The sequence below is a fragment of the Miscanthus floridulus genome, chromosome 6, assembly GCF_019320115.1.
Source record: "Miscanthus floridulus cultivar M001 chromosome 6, ASM1932011v1, whole genome shotgun sequence".
Lineage (NCBI taxonomy): Eukaryota > Viridiplantae > Streptophyta > Magnoliopsida > Poales > Poaceae > Miscanthus > Miscanthus floridulus.
The window spans coordinates 16,517,792-16,542,335 of NC_089585.1; the positions used below are offsets into that span (position 1 = coordinate 16,517,792).

General features: G+C 52.1%; 2 protein-coding genes and 1 pseudogene across 2 annotated transcripts; 1 reads left to right on the forward strand and 2 right to left on the reverse strand.

The window, feature by feature from the left end:
- Positions 1 to 861: 861 nt before the first annotated feature.
- On the reverse strand, positions 862 to 2,263 carry LOC136460266 (uncharacterized). Its single transcript, XM_066460037.1, has 3 exons — positions 2,140 to 2,263; positions 1,433 to 1,617; positions 862 to 1,056 (listed from the first exon to the last, which is right to left on the reverse strand). The coding sequence occupies exons 1-3, from the start codon at positions 2,261 to 2,263 to the stop codon at positions 862 to 864; spliced, it is 504 nt and encodes a 167-aa protein (XP_066316134.1).
- A 16,503-nt stretch (positions 2,264 to 18,766) lies between these two features.
- Positions 18,767 to 22,767, forward strand: LOC136460267 (carboxylesterase 15-like). The gene is made up of 2 exons (XM_066460038.1): positions 18,767 to 18,964; positions 21,860 to 22,767. Exons 1-2 carry the CDS (start codon positions 18,767 to 18,769, stop codon positions 22,673 to 22,675), a joined length of 1,014 nt encoding a protein of 337 aa, XP_066316135.1. The 3' UTR covers positions 22,676 to 22,767.
- LOC136457267 (uncharacterized) lies at positions 19,161 to 21,340 on the reverse strand (annotated as a pseudogene).
- Positions 22,768 to 24,544: the final 1,777 nt, after the last annotated feature.

A 24,544-nucleotide genomic window follows, 5' to 3' on the forward strand; every position in this document is an offset into this window, starting at 1 on the left:
GTGAGGCATCCACAAGGGGAGACTTAGAGAGAGAGAGCATCAGGGGTGCCATGATGGACTGCTTAGCCATGGTGGGACATGGGCTGCGGCAAGGAGTGGCGACCGCGTGCGGGACCATCTCGCAAGCCAGTGCAACAACACGACATGAGGAAAAGTAGTGACACCGCGATAGGGCATTTGTTCAATGTGACTACAGAGGTAGGCAGTGGCTTGGCGAGTAGGTGGCTCGAGTGGCAGAAGTGGTACACGTCGGTTAGATGACAGCCACCACGATGATGGCTCGGCCTACGCACAGCCTTGCTGGTAGCAACCCCAGCCTGGTCCTATGGAGATGAGCGCTGCTAGCCCTAGCCTGATGTGTGGCCAGGCACCAGTGAGGTTGGCTAGCAGAGCAGCGGCCATGGCCAGACAGCCGTGGTGCCATGTTTGTGTGGTGACCGTGGCCACAGGAGCCAAACGACCGAAATGACAACACACATAGTTTTTAAAGCAGAGTAAAAACTGCTAATGATCGCAATCGAGATCCAACCAACTCCCCTATCCTCAAGCCCACAGTACCAACATCCCGATGAAGCAATCAACACATCGCAAGAACAACTCGAGAAGAAGATAGAAGCATGCCAACATGAGCTCGCCACAGGAGTACCAATTCATGAACGGGACGTCAATGACAAGGTTCACAACGCGTTCAAATGTAGTTTGGGCAATTTTTGTGAGAACAATGTACTACCTAACACCACAACCACTTATACCAAGGTCGAACACTCACTTTGATGCAACCAATGATACCAAAACATGAAACTAATGTTTAGGCATTTTTGTTAAAATTTAAATGACAAAATAGCATTGTCTATTATCATTTCAGACTTCCATGGGGACCTCCTTGACTCCTTCTATAGGCTCGAAGGTCCCAGCCGACCGCTTGGAGTATGGTGCCTCCTTGGTGGTCTTCCCCTGGATGGCCATGAGCTCGGCGGAGGTGATGATTGCCGCGGCATGCTCACAACACTCCACCTCGCACTCGTAGGCGCACTGGAAGGAAGTGTCGACGGTCATCTAGGGGTGTTATAGTGCATTTGGATTTGACTATGATGTCATCCATGTAAGCCTCGATGGTCTACCTGATGAGGTTACTGAAGCACTTGAGCATGCAACGCTGATATGTGGCCCTAGTGTTTTTCAGACCAAACGACATTATGGCATAGCAGTATGATTCAAAGGGGGTGATGAAATAAGTTGCGAGCTGGTTAGATTCCTTCATCATGATCTGATGGTACCCAGAGTACGCATCAAGGAAACAGAGGGTTTCGCACCTTGAGGTGGAGTCAACCACCTGATCTATGCACGGCAAAGGAAACAGATCCTTTGGGCACGCTTTGTTGAGACCCATGTAGTCAACACACATTCTCCATTTCCCACTCTTTTTTCTTACAAGAACAGGATTGGCTAACCACTCAGAATGATACACTTCATAGATGAATCCGGCCACCAAAAGCTTCGCAATCTCCTCGTCGATGGCCCTGCGCTTCTCCTCATCGAAGCAGCATAGGCGTTGCTTCATTGGCTTGGAGTCTAGCATGATCTTCAATGCGTGCTTGGCAACTTCTCTCAAAATGCCTAACATGTCCAAGGGTTTCCACATGAAGATATCTCTATTGGCGTGGAGAAAGTCAATGATCGCGCTTTCCTATTTGGAGGAAAGCGTGGTGCCGATGTGGAGTATCTTGCTGTCGGGCCGATCGGGGTCCATGGGGACCTCCTTGACTCCTTCTATGAGCTCAAAGGTCCTAGCTGACCGCTTGGAGTCTGGTGCCTCCTCAGCGGTCTTCCCATGGATGGCCATGAGCTTGAAGGAAGCAGCGTGCTCATAGCACTCCACCTCGCACTCATAGGCACGCTAGAAGGAAGTGCCGACGGTGATGACCCCTCATGGGCCTGGTATCTTTAGCTTCAGGTAGGTGTAGTTGGGGACAACCATAAACTTCAGTTAGCATGGCCATTCGAGGATGGCGTGGTAGGTTCCATGGAACCCCACTACCTCAAAACTGAGGGTCTCCATCCTATAGTTGGTCGAAGTCCTGAAGGTGACAGGCAGATCGATCTACACCATCAGTGTGGCCTGCTTTCCAGGCACAATGCCATGGAAAGGTGCCCCAGTTGGCCAGAGGTGCGACCGGTCGATGCCTATGGCGTCCAGCGTTTCAGCGTACATGATGTTGAGGCCGCTGCCTTCGTCCATCAGCACCTTGGTGAGCCGCTTCATGTCGATGATCAGGTCAACAATGTGTGGATACCTCCTCGATTGAGGGATGTTGTTAGGGTGGTTGGTCCGGTCGAAGGTGATGGCAGACTCCAACCACTAGAGGAAGGCGAGTGTGGCAGGCTTGGTCACATAGACCTCGCGACGCTCTAGTTTCTGCCAGCGCTTGGAATCATAAGCCACTGACCCCCTAAAGATCATGAGGCAGCCATCAGGGGTTGGGAAGCCATCATCCTTCTTATCAGTGTCATCCACCACCGGCTTGGGGTCTCTTCTCGGCTCCCCTTTGTTGGCGCTGCTGGATAAGAACCGCTTCATGAGAGCATAGTCCTTGTATAGATGCTTGACGGGGAAGGCATGGTTCTGGCATGGCCCTTCGAGTAGCTTCTCGAAGTGGTCGGGGCGACCTCGATGGGCTTCCGACCCCCCCCCCCTTGTGGTCAGTGGTGGCCATGAGCGAACTCTCGTGTCGCTGCTTGCTCTTCTTTTTGTTGGGGTGGTTGGAAGCGCCCTCGCTGGCGTCCTCATCCCAATTGGCCTTGCCCTAGGAGCGGTAAAAAATGGCTCCGACCGCCTCTTCGACCAAGGCATGGCTAGTGGTGATGTCAAGGATCTCCTTGGTGGTCCTTGGGCCTTTGCGACCCAACTTGTGCACCAGGGAGTCATAGGTGGTCCTTGACAAGAAGGCTTCGACGACGTCGGCGTCGGCGATGTCTAGCAGTTCATTGCACTACAGGGGGAAGCACCGAATGTACTCACGAAGAGTTTCTCTAGACTTTTGCTGGTAGTTCTTGAGGCCCCATGGGTTCCCAAGGCACGCATAGGTGCCCTAAAAGTTGCCCACGAAGATCTCCCTCAAGTCTACCCAACTATGGATGCGATTGGGCGGAAGGTGCTCCAGCCATGTTTGCACCGAGTCGGCGAGGACTAGGGGGAGATTATAGATAATGAAGCTATCACTATCTGCACCACCGGCTTGGAAGGCACGCCAATAGTCCTCGAGCCATAGCCTGGGGTTTGTTTCCCCATAGTACTATGGGACATTGGTCGGTGGCCGATATCGTGGCGGAAAGGGCGCATTAAGGATGTGTCGGCCGAAGGCCTGAGGCCTCGGTAGGCTAGGGCTCGGGCTCTGGTCCTCGGCGCTATCATAGCGCCTGCCCTAGTGAGGGTGATAGAGATGATTGGCCACTTCCCTCTCACTATCCCGTCTACGCCAGCGGGCGTTCAGGGTGTCGCGAATGTCGCGATCGCAGCCGAGGCGCTCGCGCACCGGGACCACAACTCGTTTCCTATCATTGCGTGGCACCTGGTGGATGGAGATGTCCTTGCCATGCCTCCCTGAGGGTGTGTGGTGACTAGCATCGAGCTCACATCGTCTAGACAACGAGCTCTTTGCTTGCTGCACCACGACACGCTCGAGTAACGTGCGGATCTCTCGGTCCTCGGGCGTTGTGGGCTTAGGGCACCCTTAGAGCAAGGCTACCATAGCTACTATGTTCTGGCTTGCTCGAGCAAAACACAGAAGGCCCCCATTGTCCTTGGTGATCCTCTGGTTCACCTCATGGGCCATGGCGCGTGTGCGCCCACCATCTTCTCGGCATGCGATCTCTTGCTCGAGCTCTATGCGTTCTTGCTCGAGTTTGAGCCATGCCTCCTTGAGCTCCTAGTGTCGCACTCATAGGCGCACCTCCCACATGTGTGGAAAAGCCCCCGTGCCTTCATCATCATGGTCACACGGCAGGTCAGCCCCTCCCTCATGGATGCTCTCGACGTGCCCTTTGGGGGTCTCTACCATGAAGCATTCCCACGAAGGGTGATGGCTTTCCCTACTAGATTCAGAGTCAGAGGGGACTCTAAGTCCACTATGAGGAGGTCGTGGAACAATTCCATGACATAGTCTGCCATACCCATGAACTTGCCGTTTGTAGGTGACGAACGCAAGCGCTGCGTCATGACATGACCTATGGTCTCCACGGCATTGTGCAGGCTGAATGGGAACGCTGTTAGGGTGCCTCGGGAGAGGTATTCTAGGGAGAGCAGCCCTCCCTTGATGAGCTAGGTTGTGACATTGGCGAAGGAGAAGACGAGGTGGTGCACATCTTCCTAAGATGGTTGGGGCCCTAGGAAGGTGTCGAGCTGGCGCTCGAGCCACCCATAGTCAAAGTCACAGAGCTGGTCGCTCCCGGGGGTTTAGGCCCTGGGCACATGCAGCTACAGCTCCTCAAATACCTCGTCAATCATGTCGAGGCCAGTGAAATGGAGAGGCTAGATGGTAGCAAGAGCCCACGTCAGCTCGCCCAACATCATGATGATGAAGTCTAGGCTCTCGAAGCACACGCACACTCCCGAGACCCAGCTGATGCCATGGCTGGCCATCCGAAGCCTGATGAGGATGTCGAGATGTGCAAAAGGCCCCTATTTGGAGCACCAACTATTGGTGTTTCGAGTTACCAACTAGTAAATTTCGAGATTGCATGTCTGGCTTGGATGGTGTGCTTAGAGGACACAAGATTTATACTAGTTCAGGCAGAATATCCCTACGTCTAGTTCAACAATGCTACTTGTGTTACTAGCACCAAAAGCTTGTAGTAGGGGTTACAAATAGGCGAGAGAGGGTGAAGGTCCCAAGTCTCTATGTGTGTGTGTGAGTGCTCAGATGTCTTAGGTGTCCAAGGCGTATAGAGCCATGTTTGGACCTGCCCTTCATGGGGTGTTCTGCTTCCCCTTTTATAGACGAAGAGGAAGAGCAGGTTACAGAGAGAGAGGGACAAAAGTCAAGGAGAAGAAAGCCCCCAAGCCCGATGGGTCCTTCTCCTTTATGTGGGTCCGACCGATGTTGTAGATGGTGTCAGGGACAGCTCCAAGCCGGGCTCCTATCCACCACTGGTGCCATGCCCCAACACCATCAGCTAATCATGGTGTCCCATCCCATCCTGGCGGACAACGCTGTGAACCGACATTCTAGTCAGCGGCCGTACGGGGAGTAGGCAGCAAAGTGACCTCACACCCATCACTCTTGGCGATGTGATCTTCCAAGAGTGACCTATCATGGTCATGGGTCACATCGAGGCATGACTGCTTCCTACCTGGTGTCAGAAATTTGACCTTGGGGTTGTACCTTCTGACCCATAGTTGTTGGAGGCGATGTGGGCCCTCATCGAGCGAGATGACGCCCATGCCCCAGGGATTGGGCAAGACCGAGCCCGTGCCCTTAGGGGTCAGGCGAGGTGAAATCCCTTTTAAGGGGTCAGGCGAGGTGGGGCCCATGCCCCAGCGATCGGGTGAGGTAGAGCCCACACCCCAAGGGTCGGTCGAGGTGAGACCCATGCCTTAGTGGTCAGGCAAGGCGGAGCCTGTGCACCTAGGGGCCGATTGAAGCCGTAGTCACGCACTTGATTTCTTGGGTGAATCAATACTGATTATCATTAGTTCCTCCTCTTCGGGTACCCTAGTATTGGTATCCGACACCTAGGGCCCAAACCCCCAGAGGCAACTAGCTCCGCAACTTCAACTATGGGAGGTTGGATCACCAGGTCGACGCCTTCCTAGGACCGCGGCCATCCCAGGACGACATGCAATGCCTCGCTTTCTCCTTCACCAATGTCACAACCTAGCTCATAGGAGGAGAGCCACTCTCCTAGAATTACCTCTCCCAGGGCACCCCGATGGCATTCCCATTTGGCTTGCACAATGCCATAGAGACCACAGGTCGCCTCGTGACGCAGCGCATCTTTGCGTCACCTACGAACGACGAGTTCATGGGTATGGCGGACTATGTCGTGGAATCATTCCATGACCTCCTCATGGTAGACTTAGAGTCCCTCTCTGACTCTAATTCTAGTAGGGGAAGCCATCACCCCTCATGGGAATGCTTCATGGCAGAGACCCCCTAAAGGGCATGTCGAGAGTGTCCACAAGGGAGGGGCTGACCTGCCGTAAGACGACGACGACGGCGATGACAAAGGCACAGGGGCTTTTTCGCACGTGCGGGAAGAGCACCTACGAGTGCAATGCTAGGAGCTCAAGGAAGCATGACTCAAACTCGAGCAAGAACATGTGGAGCTCGAGCAGGAGATTGCATGCCAGGGAGATGGTGGGCGCGCACGTGCTAGGGCCCGCGAGGTGAACCAGAGGATCATTGAGGACGACAGTGGCTTCCCATGTCTCGCCCGAGCGAGCCAGAACATAGCGGCCATGGCAGCCTTTGCTCTAGGGGCTCCCTAAGCCCACAACGCTCGAGTACCATTGGACCCACCGAGAGATCCACACGTTACTCAAACATGTCGTGGTGCAATAGAGAGAGTTCATTGTCCCAATGATGCAAACTCGATGCTAGCCACCGCACGCCCTTGGGGTAGCACGGCAAGGATGTCTCTGTCCACTAGATGTCGCACGATGATGACAAGCGAGTTGTGGCATGGGTGCATGAGTGCCTCGCTCGTGATCATGATGCCTGTGACACCCTAAACGCCCATCGGTGCTGGTAGGACGACAAGAGGGAGGAGGCCAACCGCGGCTACCTCCCTTACCAGGGCAGGCACTACGATAGCATCGAGGACCGAAGCCCTTGCCCTAGCCTACCGGGGCCATAGGCCTTCGGCTGACACATCCTCAATGTGCCCTTCTCGCCATGATATCGGCTACCAACCAATGTCCCGAAGTACTTTGGGGAAATGAACCCCGGGCTATGGCTCAAGAACTATCGGCTTGCCAACTAGGCTGGTGGCGCGGATAGTGACAACTTCATTATCCACAATCTCCCCCTATTCCTCACTGACTCGGCTCAAACATGGCTGCAGCACCTCCCGCCCAACTGCATCCATAGTTGGGCGGATTTGAAGGAGATCTTCGTGGGCAACTTCCAAGGCACCTATACATGCTCTGGGAACCCATGGGACCTCAAGAACTGCTAGTAGAAGTCAAGAGAAACTCTCTATGAGTACATCTAGTGCTTCTCCTGATAGTGCAACGAACTACCTGACATCGCCGATGTCGACGTCATCAGAGCCTTCTTGTTAGGGACCACCTATGAGTCCCTGGTCCACAAGTTGGGTTGCAAAGACCCAAGGACCACCAAGGAGCTGCTTGACATCATCACTAGCCATGCCTCAAGCAAGGAGGCGGTCGAAGCCATTTTTGACCGCTCCAAGGACAAGGCCAAGTGGGACGAGGACACTGGCGAACGAGCCTCCAACCGCCCTAGCAATAAAAAGAACAAACAGCAGTGCAAGGGCTCACTCATGGCCATAGCCGACCACAAGGGGGTTAGAAGCTAGCTGAGGGCACTCATGACCACTTCGAGAAGTTGCTTGAGGGGCCGTGCCCGAACCATGCCTTCCCCATCAAGCACTTTGTACAAGGACCTATCTAGTGGTACCATAAAGCGGTTCCTATCCAGTGGTACCAGCAAGGGGGAGCTGAGGGGAGACCCCAAGCCAATGGCGAACGACCCTGAGGGGAAGGACGATGGTTTCTCGACCCTTGACGGCTGCCTCATGATCTTTGGGGGGCTAGTGGCCTATGACTCCAAGTACCGGCAGAAACTAGCGCGTCGCATGGTCTACGCCATTGAGCCAGCCACGCCTGCCTTCCTCCGGTTGTCAGAGTCTGCCATCACCTTTGATTGGACCGATCACCCCGAGAGCATCCCTTAGCCATCATCGGCATAAAGTGGCTCACCATCTACTGATGGATGGAGGCAGCGGCCTCAACATCATGTACGCTGAAATGCTAGACACCATGGGCATCGATTGGTCACGTATTCGGCCGACCGAGGCACCTTTCCATGGCATCATGCATGGAAAGTAGGCCACACCACTAGGTCAAATTGATCTACCCATCACCTTTGGGACTCCGACCAACTAAAGGACAGAGACCCTCACCTTTGAGGTGGTGGGATTCCACGGAACTTACCACACCATCCTAGGGCGGCCACGCTACGTGAAGTTCATGGACGTCTCCAACTACACCTACCTAAAGCTAAAGATGCTGGGACCATGAGGGGTCATCACCATCGACACTTCCTTTTAGTGCACCTATGAGTGTGAGGTGGAGTGTTGCGACCACGTCGTGGCAATCGTCGCTTTCGCCGAGCTCATGGCCATCTAGGGGAAGACCGCCGAGGAGGCACCAAACTCCAAGCGATCGGCTAGGACCTTTGAACCCATAGAAGGAATCAAGGAGGTCCCTATGACCCCAACAGCCCCAACGACAAGATGCTTCGCATCAGCACCACGCTTTCCTCCAAATAGGAAAGAGCGCTCATCGACTTCCTCCATGTCAACAGAGTTATCTTCGCGTGGAAACCCTCTGACATTCCAGGCATTCTGAGAGAAGTCACCAAGCACACCTTGAAGATCAAGCTAGGCTCCAAGCTAGTGAAGCAATGCCTGCGCCGCTTTGACAAGAAGTGCAGGGCCATCGACAATGAGATTGTGAAGCTTTTGGTGGTCGAATTCATCAAGGAAGTGTATCACCCTGAGTGGTTAGGCAACCCCATTCTTGTAAGAAAAAAAAGTAGGAAATGGAGAATGTGTGTTGATTATACCGGTCTCAACAAAGCGTGCCCGAAGGATCCATTTCCTTTGCCACGCATAGATCAAGTAGCCGACTCAACTTTAGGGTGTGAAACCCTCTACTTCCTTGCTGTGTACTCTGGGTACCATCAAATCATGATGAAGGAGTCCGACCAGCTTGCAACTTCCTTCATCACCCTGTTTGGATCATACTGCTATGTCACGATGTCGTTTGGTCTAAAAAACACGGGGGCAACATACCAGCGTTGCATGCTTAAATGCTTCGGTGACCTCATCGGGCAGACCATTGAGGCTTACATGGATGACATCGTAGTCAAATCCAAACGTATTGACGAGCTCATGACCGACCTAGAGCTGACCTTTGTGAAGCTCCGAGTGAATGACATCAAACTCAACCCCAAAAAATATGCCTTCGGGGTCCCGAGGGGTATGTTGCTTGGTTTCATCATTTCTGAGCACGTCATCGAAGCCAACCCAAACAAGATCTCAGCCATCATGAGCATGGGCCCAATCCAGAACATGAATGGGGTACAACGGGTTATGGGGTGCCTCGCTACACTCAGCCACTTCATTTCATGCCTCGATGAATGAGGCCTACCCCTCTATTGGCTCCTAAAGAAAGTTGATCGCTTCGTATGGATGGCTGAAGCCTAGGAGGCGCTTGATAAGCTCAAGGGGCTCCTAACGAAAGCCCCGGTCTTGGTCCCACCGACCGAGGGGGAACCGCTCGTGCTCTACATTGTGGCTTCCATGTAGGTGGTCAGCGTCGCCCTGGTGGTAGAGCAAGAGGAAGAGGGGCACGCCCTCAAAGTACAACGTCCTATGTACTTCATCAGTGAGGTCTTGTCTGACTCCAAGACACGCTACCCCTAGATCCAAAAGCTTCTCTATGCTGTCCTCATCACTAAGAGGAAGTTGTGTCACTACTTCAAGTCACACCCAGTAAAAGTCATGACGTCCTTCCCCCTCAGCGAGGTTGTTCAAAACCGAGATGCCATGGGGAGGATCGTGAAATGGGCACTCGAGTTGATGGGTCAGGGCATTTCGTATGTCCCGCGGATGGCCATCAAGTCCTAGGCATTAGCTGACTTCGTGGCGGAATGGACTGAGGTCCAAATGCCCTCGACGGCCGTCAACTAGGAGTACTAGATGATGTACTTCGATCGATTACTGATGAAGAAGGGCACCGGCGTGGGCCTAGTCTTCATCTCACCTCTCGGGGTGCGGTTGAAATACATGGTCCGCCTTCACTTCCCTGCCTCAAACAATGTAGCTGAATATGGGGTCCTCGTCAACAGCCTAGGCATTGCCATAGAGTTGGGCATCCAATGGCTTGACATCCAGGGCGACTCCTAGCTGGTCATCAACCAGATCATGAAGGAGTCAAGCTTCCACAACCCAAAGATGGCTGCATATTACCAAGAAGTTTACAAGCTAGAGGACAAGTTTGACGACCTCGAGCTTGACCACATACCCTGATGGTTCAATGAGGCAGCCGACGAGCTAGCAAAGATGGCGTCTAGCCAGGAGCCAGTCCTAGTTGGTGTCTTTGTCTACGACTAGCACAAGCCCTTGGTTCGCTATGAAGAGCTAGAACAGGCCAACAAATAGGCTATCGGTTTCACCTGACCCCTCCGAATAGGGCTTGGGGGCTAGGCGACCATCGGCTCCTTCCAATCCCTTTGATCTAGGCTTAGGGGCTTGGGCCAGTGATGCGCTCCCCGCCCTAGGCTTGGGGGCTGACCCCCTATCAGCTCCATCTGACCATGAGGTCATGGAGGTCGACGAAGACCCAATAGGGGAAAGCCATGGAGATCCAGCAGTAGGGTCTGACCCCTTGCCTGACTGGAGGATCCCTTACCTTGATTGCCTCATCCATGAGGTGCTCCTAATAGATAAGACGAAGGCCCGATGGCTCATGCGCCATGCTAAGTCCTTCATCATCTTCGAGGGAGAGCTCTACAAAAAGAGCCACACCAAGGTCTTATAGCACTGCATCCCTACTGAGTAAGGGAGGCGGCAGCTAGAGGATATCCACTATAGAACCTATGGACACCACACTGCGCCAAGGACTCTCGTTGGAAACATGTTTCAGCAAGGCTTCTATTGGCCGACCATCGTGGCCGACGTCAAGAAAATCGTACGCACCTACAAAGGGTGTCAGTACTATGCTCGGCAAACACATTTGGTAGCCCAAGCACTCTAGACAATCCCCATCACGTGGCCATTCACGATCTAGGGACTTGATCTGGTCGGGCCCCTCAAGAAGGCACCCGAGGGCTACACACATCTACTTGTCGCCATCAACAAGTTCTCAAAGTGGATAGAAGTGCGGTCGATCACCGAGATCAGATTCGAGCAAGCCGTGCTCTTCTTCCACGACATCATCCATTGGTTTGGGGGTGCCGAACTCAATCATCACCGACAATGGTACACAGTTCACCGGGAAAAAATTCCTCAGGTTCTTCGATGAGTACCACATTCATGTTTACTAGGTCACCATGGCGCACCCCCGCACGAATGGGTAAGTGGAGCACACAAATGACATGGTTCTACAAGCGATCAAGCCTAGAATTTTTTAACAAACTCAACAAGTTTGGTGGGCAATGGGTTGCAGAGCTCCCTGCGGTGCTGTGGAGCCTAAGGACAACCCCTAGCCAAGCGACCGGCTATACACCTTTCTTCATGGTCTACAGCACCGAGGCTATCCTTCTGACCGATCTTGACTATGGGGCGCCGAGGGTCATGATGTACAAGGAGCTGGAGGCCAAGGAGTTCCTCGAAGACGCCATGGACCAGCTTGATGAAGCACGCGACGTTGCCCTCTTCTGCTCGGCCAAGTACCAGCAGGCGTTGCATTGGTATCATAGCCATCGGGTGCGGGGTCAGGCCTTTAATGTAGGGGATCTGGTGCTCCATCTTGTCCAGAGCAACAAGGACCGCCACAAGCTATCTTCGCCATGGGAAGGGCCATACATCATCGCGTAAGTACTCCAGCCAGGCACCTATAAGCTCAAAACAGTCAATGGCCGAATCTTCACCAACGCGTGGAACATTGAGCAGCTATGTCGCTTCTACCCTTAGTTTTTTCTAAGTTATCAGCATGCTTATGTAAAATCATGTTACTAAAATAAAAACACCTTTCCTTATCGGTTTAGTTATCGCTCCCTCAGATTCAAGTGACACCTAACCCTAGCAATGGCCAGGGGTCGAGCCTCACTCAGGGGCTGATAAGGAAACACTCATACTCAGAAACACCTCTCGCATCCAACCCCTTCCTATGTTAAGGTCCAGAAAGTAAAAGCCACGGAAACTAACTTCGATTAAAGCTGCGCGGACTTCTAAGGACCTATGCCCCGACAGTTATGACGCTTCTTGCTCCGCAGCATGACATCAAAGTTTTTTCACCCATGGCTTGAGCTGAGCTATGTAGACCCAACATCAGGAGGGATCAGGTCGTGTTAATTCACCCCACATTCGAAATTAAAACTTGATTCGTATCACACATTAAAAAGGCATGAGTATTTAAAATGACAAAGTAAAATACTTGTTCATTACAAGGTTCATGGCGCCGTGGCCCAAAGTCCATCTACTTAACTAACCCCTCCATGGGAGGACTACGCTCTCTATTCTGTTTGCTAGGTCTCGAGAAAGGGGAGCCACCACCGTCTCCATCTCCTCTAGCTCCTGATCTTCATAACCGGTCATGTAGCCGTGGTTCATCGCCTCTAGATCAATGATGTCCCCATAATGGGAATGAGCTATCATGAAGGATCGGTTGACGCCAGCACGAAGAGCATCCCTCTTGAGTTGGCACACCCGCTCCATGATCTAGGTGATGCGCGTCGCGAGCGAGCTGGTCCCCTCTGCCTACGTCACATTGAGGTCATCGCAGACCACCACGATAGTAGCAGTCAGCATACTGAGCTCATCACCTGCCGTGTAGAGATTCATCTTCACCTCGATGAGCTCCTTCTCTAGGCTCTGCACCTTCGCATTGGCCTAGGCTAGGCCTATAGTGAGCCCGACAAAGATGTTCTTGGCCTCCAGCCTACCATCCCTCTCCCTTCCGAGCTTGGCCTAGAGGGAGTTGACCTTCTGCTGCGCATCGTCGCGCTCTCAGTAGGCCTGGTCATGCTCTTAGAAAGCCTGGTCATGCTCCTCGTGAGCCACTCCATGCTTCGAGTAGAGCCTCTTCATGGTCTAGGATAGCCCGTCCTGCTCCTTGTGTAGCCGCTCGACCATTGTGGCATCTTGGCTTGCCTTCGTCTCTAGGGACGTGAACCTCTCCTCAGCCTTTAGCTTCAGATCCCTTTCCCTATCAACCTCGCCTAGGAGGTCAAGGATCCATTGGTGAGTTTTGGCATCCTTCTAGAGCAGCTCATCCCGCTCCTTCCTTACCCTTGTGGCTTCTTCATCATCCTCACGTGACCTCGCCGACAGGTCTGCAAACGCCTTCTCAGCCTCGTCGGCATCCTAATAGGCCTCTGCCACCCACGTCCGAAGATTGGTCACCTCCTCAGCGAGGGGAGTCAGCTCGACCACCCTCTGCTGGCTAGCAGCAAGCTATGCTATCATCTCCCCACATAGCCACGCCTCCTCGATGAGGCGATCCCAAGCCTCCTTCTATTGATGAAGGAACTGGGACTTCCCCTGGCTGCGAGCTATAAGAGACTGTAGAGAGATGATGGTCATGATAAAGGAAAAAAGAGTAAGAGAAGGGTGAGAAGTAAGATTGAGCAATACCTAGCTAGAGGGAACAACGATGTCATGCAGAGCGCCCATGGTGTTATTCAGGGCCTCGAGCACGGACACGACCCCTACGTCGAGGCTCTCCCACTCCAAGCTCTTTGTGGCGTCATCGAGGGTGAAGAGCGTCGACGCCAGGTCCCATGGATCTATCCACCGGAGCAGGAGCACACCCCGCGCTGGTGAGCCACCACCTGCCGAGATCTAGGTCAGGGATGACTCCTCGCCGGCCCTAAGCGCCACGAATCCCTCTCACCATGATGCCTCCGCCGGGATGCCCCCTCCGGCGATGGAAGGGGTCAGCGGTGTGGACGTGAGCCTCTACCCCAGCACCATGACTTTTGGGGACCCCTTGGCCGTGTCCCTCTCCATCCAACCCGCGTCGGGCGCCATCGCTTGAGCCACCGATGGCACAGGTCACGCTGATACCTCAAGCGATGCTGTGGTCGCGCCTGGCTATGACTCATCCATCATGGGCGCCGCCACCTCCACCTGCGTTGGTGGGGTCACTTATGGCTGCATCACCACCGCCACGGTCGGTACCATGAGCGCGGTCGGCAGCTCCGTCCGCCCTGTCGTCGACAACGGTATCGCGACCGTGACCGGCTGCTCCATGACTACCAAGGGTGCCCCTTGTGCACCCGCATCCGCCTATCCCGCCGAGGGCACCAACATCATCGCGGGCGGCGCCTGACCAGCCAGCGATGCGGCCACACCGACGCCGCTCCCGCCCATTCTGGGGGCGAGCCAGCCAATGGTCTCCACCCTGATTGGAGGGCGACGCTCTTCTTTGGCGTCAGCGCCAAAGGAGTCTGATGCCTACCAGCGCTGCAAGGGGCAAAAAACATAAGTCACAATGAAGTTCGATTAAAACATGAAAAACAGAGGAGTTGGTAGCTCACCTCGGTGCCACTTGGCGACAGATGTGTTTGGGGGACGAACCCCCAACCCCTGCTTTGTCTCATCGAACAAGGCCATTTCGAGCCCGCCCTCTGCTCCTAGGTAGAGGGGCTCGCCCCTGATGGCTCCTGGGGCACATCAGCGATACGCGCCCACTCCCATTGACTCTTGGGGCACGACGATGGAGCCGCCCACCACTGTTGGCTCCTAGGGCAGGTCGGCAGTGTGTCCCGCCACCATCAATTCCTAGGGGGCATTGTTGAAACGGCCTGCCCCCATCGGCTCCCTAGACATGCCCTCCCCTTCGTGGAATGGGAAGGGTCCTGATGCCTGTAAGGACGAACCGATACATGTTAGCATATCCTCATTCTCTAGGTTGTCCCACTCGATGTCGTTGGCTACCATTTCTCCTTCCTTCATCCCCTCATCGTCATTGCCATCATCATCATCGTCGTCACCAGTGTCCTTCCCTCATTCCCACGCCCGTAGCTTCTGCTGCTTCTCTTTCTTCCTGTCCTCCTTTGCCTTCTTCAGCCACTCATTCTTGGCGCGATTAGCCACCCTCATGATGGGGTCCCTTGGCAGTGGTGCTAGGTGATCCATAAGGATGAGGTCCCAAGGCTGGCCCCAACCCTCTCAAAATCAGTCTCACAGGGTCAGAAAATCAATTGAGGAAGGAGAGGCAGGAGAAAGGGAAACTTATGAATACAATGTAGCCTGGTTCCGGTCGCATCGGGGGACGCCCTGGCACCAGTTAGATGAAGTCAAGGGCAGCACCTACGTCGTCCTGCAAGGGCTCCATCGCCTCCTTAATGCGTTGCATGATCTCAAAGTCAGGGAGCACCCCCTTGGCGAGCGTCGTTCCATCGAACGACTCCTCGAGCACCATCATGTATAGTGGGAGCGCGCGTGTCATCAATGGTGCCACCCTCCTTGTGTGGTAAGCCCCGATGATGTCTGACCCTTTTAGGCCATTCTCCTTCAGGATCTGGATGGCGGCGATGTGGGCTCAAATCCTCTTCTTATACTTGTCCGGGACGTTCCACTTCCTCCATGGCTCCAGGGCCTCTTCGTTTAGGCGCCAGGTGAACTCTGATAGAGGGGCGACAGTGCCATTCTTGAGGTAGAACCACTGTGAGTGACACCCCTTGTTGGACGTCGAGAGCCGCATGGATGGGTACTCACCGGCCCAGTTGTTCTGAAGTTGGATGCTGGCGCACCCCATCGGCATATGCAACTCCTGCTTGCTGCCCCTTTCCCTCTTCTTCTGGAGGTTGATGACAAAGAAGTACCTCCACAAGTCAAAGTGAGCGCCGATCCCTAGGAATCCTTCGCACAGAGCGACGAACGTCGCCATGTGCTAGATCCCATTGGGATTGAGATGCTATAGCTCAATCTTGTAGAAATGCAACAACCCTTAGAGGAATTTGTGGGTGGGGGTCGTGAGCCCATGCTCATGGAAGTGGGTGAACAACACCACATAGCCATCAGGCGGGGATGGTGACTCCTCGTCGCCGGGTAGCAACCATGCGCAGGAAGGAGATGTCAGAGCGGTACCAAGGACCATTAGAGGCGGGGGCAGATGACTACGAGCTCAACGGCGGCAAGAATGCGAAGGCAGGAATCCCTTGCGTTGGCGGCGGTGGCGTAGCTACGGAGGTAAGGATGCAGGAACATGTGCAAAACACGGAGGGCTAACCATTTGGTTTTATAGGGACGACGGGTGCGAGGAAACCAACCGACCACCTAGATCTCCACGCCCACCATGCCCTATCACCATGTCTCATCACGGGGCATGCGCACACAACCTATGGCCACCCCCTCGAAGGATGCGCTAGATATTTTGCCTTCCCAAATAGACCACGACCCGTCGCAAGTAAGTGGGATACGGAGCTGAAAACGCTCCTACGGCCCAACAAGGCCCAAGAGTTCGAGGGTTGGCCCATTAACGGGTTCGACAACCGCTCAGGGCAACCAAAGAGTAAGGGGTGGAAAGGGATGGGCCTGCTAGCGGCCAATACCCAGGCGCACGAGCGCCAGGGGCGTCCTGGCCCATGTTCGAGTCTCGACTACGTGCGGCCCATGGTTTCTCCTCGTAGAGAGGCAATGAGCCCATGGGACTGGCCAAATGGCCCCGGAAACTATATGGGCTAACCGCTAAGAATTTGGAGTCGGTCACCAGCTAACCCATGTTGGGTCCCCGTGAACGGGAACCAGGGCTCCACTTGAATTTACCCGCTAATAGCTCGTTGAGCACCATGGTTCGCCCAACGAGGGAAAACATGGCACGGCTCGACCCCTCCGTTTTCTCGAGAAAACACGTGAGGAAAAATGAACATAAGATGAGCCGACCCCTCGATCGGACCCCCGCTATGCGTGGGGGCTCAGGGGCTCGGCCTCGCAAAGAGACCCTACACGCGGTCGCATACGAACCTTAAGTCAATCACCAGGGGAAACCATGCGTGTTGCAACAACCAAGGGCGCCTGCTGGAGTCCATCCACGCAAAAAATCCTACAAAGGAGTATCCAACTCCTCCGTAGGCTCGGGGGCTACACCCACCGGGTGCACTCGCGCGCACCCGTCGGCAAGTTGAGAAATCCTCCAGGCGATCCCACCTGAATCGCCCGGAGGCTCGGGGGCTACTGTCGGGTACCAATACTAGGGTGCCCGAAGAGGAGAAACTAATGATCATCAGTACCAATTCACCTGAAGCGATTAGGCGTGCGGCTACGGTTCCAAGTGGCCCCAAGGGGCGCGAGCCCCATCTCGCCCGACGCCTGGGGCACGGGTCCTGCCTCGCCCGACGGCTGGGCGTGGGCCTGCTTCGCCCAACGGCTAGGGTGCGGGTCTTGCCTCGCTCGATGGCTGGAGTACGGGCTCCGCCTCGCCCGATGGCTAGGGTGCGGGCCCTGCCCCACCTGATGGCTAGGGTACGGGCTCCGCCTCGCCCGATGGCTAGGGCGCGGGCTGCGCCTCGCCCGATGGCTGGAGTACGGGCTCCGCCTCGCCCGACGGCTGGGGCGCGGGCCCCACCTCGCCCGATGGCTGGAATACGGGCTCCGTCTTGCCCGATGAATAGGGGCGCGTGAGCCCCCAAAAGGGCTCGCGTTATCTCCAACTACCACGGACTTGGGATGTGGGCCCAGAGCCATGCCTGTGACGCCAGGAAGGAGACGAACACGTCTCGACGCGACCCGCAGCTACGACAGACCATGCTGTTGACCATACCGGGCGCAGACGACGGGAATGGAGGCCACGACCAGATGACGCCGCCGGCCTATAGCAGAGACGTGACAAGGAGTCGCTACAGGCCTAGTGGGACCCGCCCACTGAGGGAGAAGAGAGGCATCGCCCTAGAGTTCTCTTCTTCCTCGTTTTTCTCTCTCTTCTTTTCCCTCTTCTCTTTTCCTCTTATGTATCCCAGGCCTTTCTCTTAGTCTATAAAAGGGAAGGCTAAAAAACACACACATGCACACGCACCAGAGATTGGGGATCCACTCCCTCTCTCGTCTGTTTATAACCCCTACTGTAAACATTTCGTGCTAGTAACACAAGCCACAGCGGCGAACTGAAAGTAGGGACGTTCTGCCCGAACCAGTATAGATCTTGTGTCCTCTAAATACACCATCCGAGCCAGACGCGTAATCTAGAAATTTACTTGTCGGTGACTCGAGACACTGACACAATGATTAATAATGAAGGAACTGAATGGATTTAGCCATAGATTACTGTATGTTTATTTTTTATATTTAAAAAAGAACCTAGGGGTGGCCATGACCCAGGTCAGTCTTACCTATCATCCACACCGTGATTACACGCATGCACAAAAGCTAGCTAAGTTAGACACAGATAGCTCGATAGGCCATGAAAAATCATCGAACCAACCACTCCTGATCAACATCAGTCTCATGAATCTGCCTCACCAATTCGGTGGGTAGAAAATGCAAGGATGTGAAATGCGAAGGCGATGCATATCTGACCTTCTGGCCGTAGCTCTCTATTGCGTCTAGTCCAAGAGAACCTCGGCTCTTCTCTTGATTTTTCTCAGATGGTGGGCGGCCTCCAAAGTCACGGCCAAATTCGAGCACATGACGAGGGAAGCCTCGGTCCGCCTTGGCCTGGCACGTCAACAATCGACTGCGACATGAGTGCACAACAAGAACCTTCATGGATAGCGAATTCGCGATCGCGTGCCCTATTTAACTTTCCCGATTTCCATTTAGAAGAAAGCAGACGCACGCACGCAGAAATTTTGTCGATAGATCCAGCGTCGAGCTGAGCTGCAAATCGTGAGCCCGTCCGCGTCCTTGACACACCATGTCCGGTATCACCACCGCACCGCACGTCGTGGAGGACTTGCTGGGCGTCGTCCAGCTCCTCAGCGACGGTTCCGTCGTCCGCGCAGACGAATCCGTCCTGACTCCACCGGGAGCGACATTCCCCGACGTCCCTCCCGTTCAGTGGAGGAACGTCGTGTACGACCCGGCACGCGGCCTCAGGGTCCGCCTGTACACAGTGGCGGACCCAGAATTTGGCCAAGACTAGGGCTAAATCTTAGCGGCCAAAAATCCAAAGCTACAGCATAGTCTATAAGACCATATATGTCACAGAAAACAATTATTCTCAAGCAAAGTTTGCAAGAAAAGTTCTTCAACTATATAATTAATAGCTAAGAAATATCATAGAACATTGAAAAATAAATACCTAGTGTCTAGTGACGCTTCTGATTTGGTGCATTCGCATCGTCCACTTCCTTGTCCTCAATAACAACTCCTAATAAGAAAAAGAGCAAGCAAAAAGGTTAATAAGAAAATAAGCAACTAAGCAAGTAAAAGTTAATTAGAAAAGGAGCAATTTATGTAACATACTAGGTAACTTCTTCTTTCGGGTCTTCAATTCTTGAAAATGACGTAAGATGTCATCATTTTGGATGGTTGCAAACACAGCTCGCTCAACATAACATACCATCCTATGATTCAACCACTCATCCCCCATTTTATTCCGAGACTCAGTCTTGACAATCTTCATAGCTGAGAAAATCCTTTCTATTGTGGCGGTTGCAACAGGTAAAATCAAGGCCAACTCAATGAGGCGATAAACCAATGGAAAGGTTGTGTGCCTTTCAGTTTGAACCATCTTTATAGCAAGTTCACCAAGGTCAGTACAATTTGCAAAGGAAGGATCATCTCTCACATCACTAATAAAGTTATCAAGTTGTTGCGGAAGCCGATCATGATCATATTGGGAGAAATCAACATCATAAATCTGAGCAAGTTCAATTAGTTTCTCACGGTCATAGTTGGCAAAGAAATTCCGTGGATCTAAACATGCAATGCATCTCAATAATTGGGTAGACCTTTCAGCAAACCGATTATTTAATTCAACAATAACTTGGTCATGCACCACATTGAAGATCTCATTTTTGAAGTGATGGTAGTAGGTTACCTGCTGCCCTCCACGGCCCCTTGAACGACCTCGAACAGTTACGTTCTCCTCCATATTTGGGACAATGATATGATGGATTGCACAGAACTCCGTTACCTCCTCAAACAGCTCATCCCAACCATGCTGCCTTACATCATTAATTTTATGCAATGTGATCCCAACCAACCCAACAGCCCGAACAATATTCTGATCTTTTCTTTGCAAGCATTGTGATAAATCATTTGTTATACCCAATAATCTGATCTTAAGATGCAATATAAACACAAACTCAAAATTCTCCATTTGTAACAGCAAGCCTGAAGCTGTTGTTCTCTTATCTCCAACACCATCTTCAGCAATATTTTCTAATACCTCTAAGACTGAATCCCACATATGGAAAAGGCGACACAAGGTTTTGTGATGAGAACCCCATCTTGTATCACCTGCCCTTGCAAGGCTAGTTTCTTGATTTTTCCCTCTACCACTAAAAATTTGACAGTTTTCCAATTGATTTACAATATTGTCATGGTGGTTTTGGGCCAACTGATCTCTTCTCTTACAAGAAACATTGACAGTGTTGACAATCAAAGAGGTGATGTTAAAGAAATCAAATATTGAACCACAACATTGTGCTACTGAGACAACCACTAATTGCAATTGATGTGCAAAGCAATGTATATAAAAAGCATATGGATTCTCATCTAATATCCGTCTTTGCAGCCCATGAAATTGTCCTCTCATATTAGATGCCCCATCATACCCTTGCCCACGGACTCTAGACATAGACAAACCATGACAAGCAAACATACCATCCAATGCTTCCTTTAGAGATGATGAAGTTGTATCAGCAACAGACTTCATACCAAGGAACCTCTCAATAACTTGTCCTTGTGCATCGACAAACCTACAGTCACATAGAGCAACAAAATCAGCAATGAAGTTCAAACAAAAATTCAACAACAACAAAAAAATACAGATCTCATTACCTCAATACAACAGCCATTTGTTCCTTGATTGATGCATCCCGTGCCTCATCAACAAGAACAGCAAACTTCCTATCCCCAATTTCAGCAACAATTGCTTTGGTGGTCTGTTCTGCACAAGCTTTGCACAAGTCTTTTTGAACTTTAGGAGAAGTCATTGCGCTGTTCTTAGCAGCACTAGCAAGTAACCTTGCAGCTTTTGCATCTTTTCCCTTATACCAGTTTAGCATTTCTAAAAAATTCCCTTTGTTGCTTGAGTGAGATGACTCATCATGTCCACGAAAAGCATGTGCTTGCAATAGAAGAAATTTTACAACTCCCAATATAATGAGTAATCGACCTCTATATTCTTCTTCTTCCTTTTGACTTCCCCTAGAAATTACATGTGATACACTTTGTCTCTGATTTTTGTAACACTCATAGTCCTTTCTTGCCTTATTGTGAAGCACAGAATTAGCATGATCATCAAATAATTTTGGTCCATCTTTCCAATTAGTAAACCCATTTGTTGTGAAGGATTCAACACCAAAGTTATCAACTCTCAATGGTTTAAATAGATAACAATAGAAGCAAAAAGCAGCATCATTAGAGACACTATATTCCAACCAAGCACGATTTGTGAACCATGTATCATGAAAACTCCTATTGTGACCATATATTTTTCTTTTGGGATATACATGACCTTTTGGTTGACATGGACCTAACAAGACATACTCTCTTTTTGCATCATCCCTAATGTTTGGATGCATTTCCTCAATTGGTTCTCGACAACCTGGATCTACAATAATATCTTGAGGATTAAGGACATGATTGGAACCGCCCTCCTCCTCCTCCACAAAATCAATATTTTCATTTCTAGTTTGTTCTACTGCAGGCAAACTAGTTGTAGCTGTTCTTACTTCCTCAGGTTGGTTCTGTGCTTGTGCAGCACTAGCTCTAGTCCCAATTGTCTCATGTTCTGTACCTTGAGATTGCGGTGGAGGAGCTTGAGATTGCTGTACAGGTCGCCGGTGGCCGCGCCCAAAGGCGGCAGCGGCTCCCGGTGCTCGTGTACTTCCACGGAGGCGGCTATTGCATCGGTGCTTACGACCAACCCTGGTTCCACGCCTTCTGCCAGCACGTCGCCGCCGAGGTCCCCGCCGTCGTGCTCTCCGTCCAGTACCGCCTCGCTCCCGAGCACCGCCTCCCCGCTGCCATCGAGGACGCCGCGACGTTCTTCTCCTGGCTGCGCGCGCAGGCCGCACCGGCACCAGGCGCGGTCGCCGACCCGTGGCTTGCCGAATCGGCCGACTTCTCCAGGACGTTCGTGTCCGGCGTGTCGGCCGGCGCCAACCTGGCTCACCACGTCGTGGTCCGAATCGCCTCCGGGCAGATCGTGCCTGGCCAGGTGCGCGTCGCCGGATACGTCCTCTTCGCCGCGTTCTTCGGCAGCGACGACCGCGTGGCGTCGGAGTCCCATCCTCCGGCCGGCGTGTCCTTGACGGTGGAGTCGCTCGACATAGCCTGGCGCATGGCGCTGCCGTTGGGAGCCACCAGGGACCACCCGCTGGCGAACCCGTTCGGCCCCGAGAGCCCAAGCCTGGAGCCGTTGCCGCTGCCGCCGGCGCTCGTCGTGGCGCCCGGGCGCGACGTGCTGTATGACCATATGCTTCGCTACGCCGCCAGGCTCAAGGAGATGGGGAAGGCCGTGGAGCTCGCCGAGTTCGCTGGGGAGCGACATGGCTTCTCTGTCGGACAGTGGAGCGAGGCGACAGAGGAGTTGATGCGAATCCTGAAGCAGTTCATAAACCACGGCGCCGCCGCCGCCGTGCTCAAGTGAGGTCATAGGTTGGTTACTTGGTAGTGTTGTTATCTACTCGAGCCATCCAGCTCACAATTGTCACACAATAATAATAACTTTGAATGAAAGTTCAAATTTATTGGGTTTTCTCTCGGTTTCTAAATAAAAGTTGGAGTATTTTATTATACTAGTAGCCATGCACGTGACGCACGTGTCTATAGTAAGACATACTCATCTAAAAATGTGATGAAAATTGCTCCTATGACACTATAAACCAAATATTATATATGGTTGATATGCACTTGTGACGCGTACGTATTTATAGTTTTTTTCCTCATTAATAGATGAATAACTATAAAATTGAGAAAGATTATTCCTATATTTTATACAAAAGGTAATGATCCATCCACATAACCTAGCAAATTAATTTGTATAGCGATGACCACCAATCACTCCTGTATGCAGCTATTTTGGTAGGCCTAGTTGTTACTTAAACAAATTGATTTCCTTTTTTGAGTTGTGACAATAGCTAGACTGAAAAACTTTATAAATCATCTTTTGCGAATAGCAAAACTGCAGACCACCAATAGCTAACAGAATAATCAAGGATTCTAGGAAGCCTCAAAATTTGCTGTTGCAATCTCAGAAAAGTGCTGCACAACAATTATGAAAGAACAGTCTCAAAGTGCATCATGGTTGTGAAACCTTGGGCCGCCAAACTGGCTGTAACAAGTTGGGACATGGGACTACACGAGAGGATGATCCAATAAAGTACCTGAAGGCGAGAGATGACCACACCAGCATTGGAGAAGTAGGGAAGGAGGCGAGTGTTTAGGTCATCCCACTGGTCCAACTCGTCCTGTGCCTTCCTCCATAAGGATGGCAACGGGGATGTACCCGTCGGGTATCGCCGGAACGTTCTCTTCCCCGCTACAGAGAATTCATCCCGTCCCCGTCCCCGTTAACTGTCTCGGGTATAGATTCTTGTCCATCCCCGTACCCGTTGGGTATCGGTTGGGTAACAGATACCGACGGGTACTGCATACCCGATAAACAAGGACACTTGGGGTCGCAGCTTTGCAATCGGAGACGTTTCTTCTTCACCGTGTATAAGTGTCGGAGTCTCGGAGATGCCGAGGAGAAGGGGCGAGGTTGTGAGGAGGACGAGCAAAGGTGGCAGAGAGACCGAACTGAGGAAACGAAGGGCACGAGCGCTCGTGAAGCAGGCGTGCTTGTGCTGTTGGGGGAGATGGTGAGGAAAAATTGAACTACGGTTCCTAGAACACACAATCTATATATATGATTGTTTAGATTTGGACCAAAATACCTATGTTGAGCTTCTTTGGGCCTAATACTCACATGACAGCTCAAATAGTCGGGTTCCCCCAACGGATAAACAGGGAACGTTCCCGTACCCGCTATACCCGTCGGGGATAGATTCTTGCCCATTTAGATGCCCGCGGGTAAAGATATGATCTCATCCGTGTCCCCTAATGAATCAAATACCCATCGGGTATCGGGTATCGGGGCCCGTTGCCATCTTTATTCCTCCATGCTGCTGCATCTTCCGCACCACCGCCTCCAGACTTCGACATGACCATCTCGGGCGTCTGCACCATGTTGATCCAGCAGAACATCATCAGCTAGGGCCTAGGTGCGCCAAGGCGAAGAACCGATATCCAATAATTTTAGACTGTAGTGCAAACTACAAATGAGGCCTAGATATTTTAAGAAAATACAAATAATTAATGTGCATTTGGATTTCACATTATAACAGACATAAACATTTTTTAAAAAGTGTTAAGATTTATAGTAGGCATTCATGTTAAAGGAGTAATAGGTGAATCTTACCCATATCTTCATAACTTGTAGTAAAAAAGCATTATTCCTCTTATACTCTTTGAAATA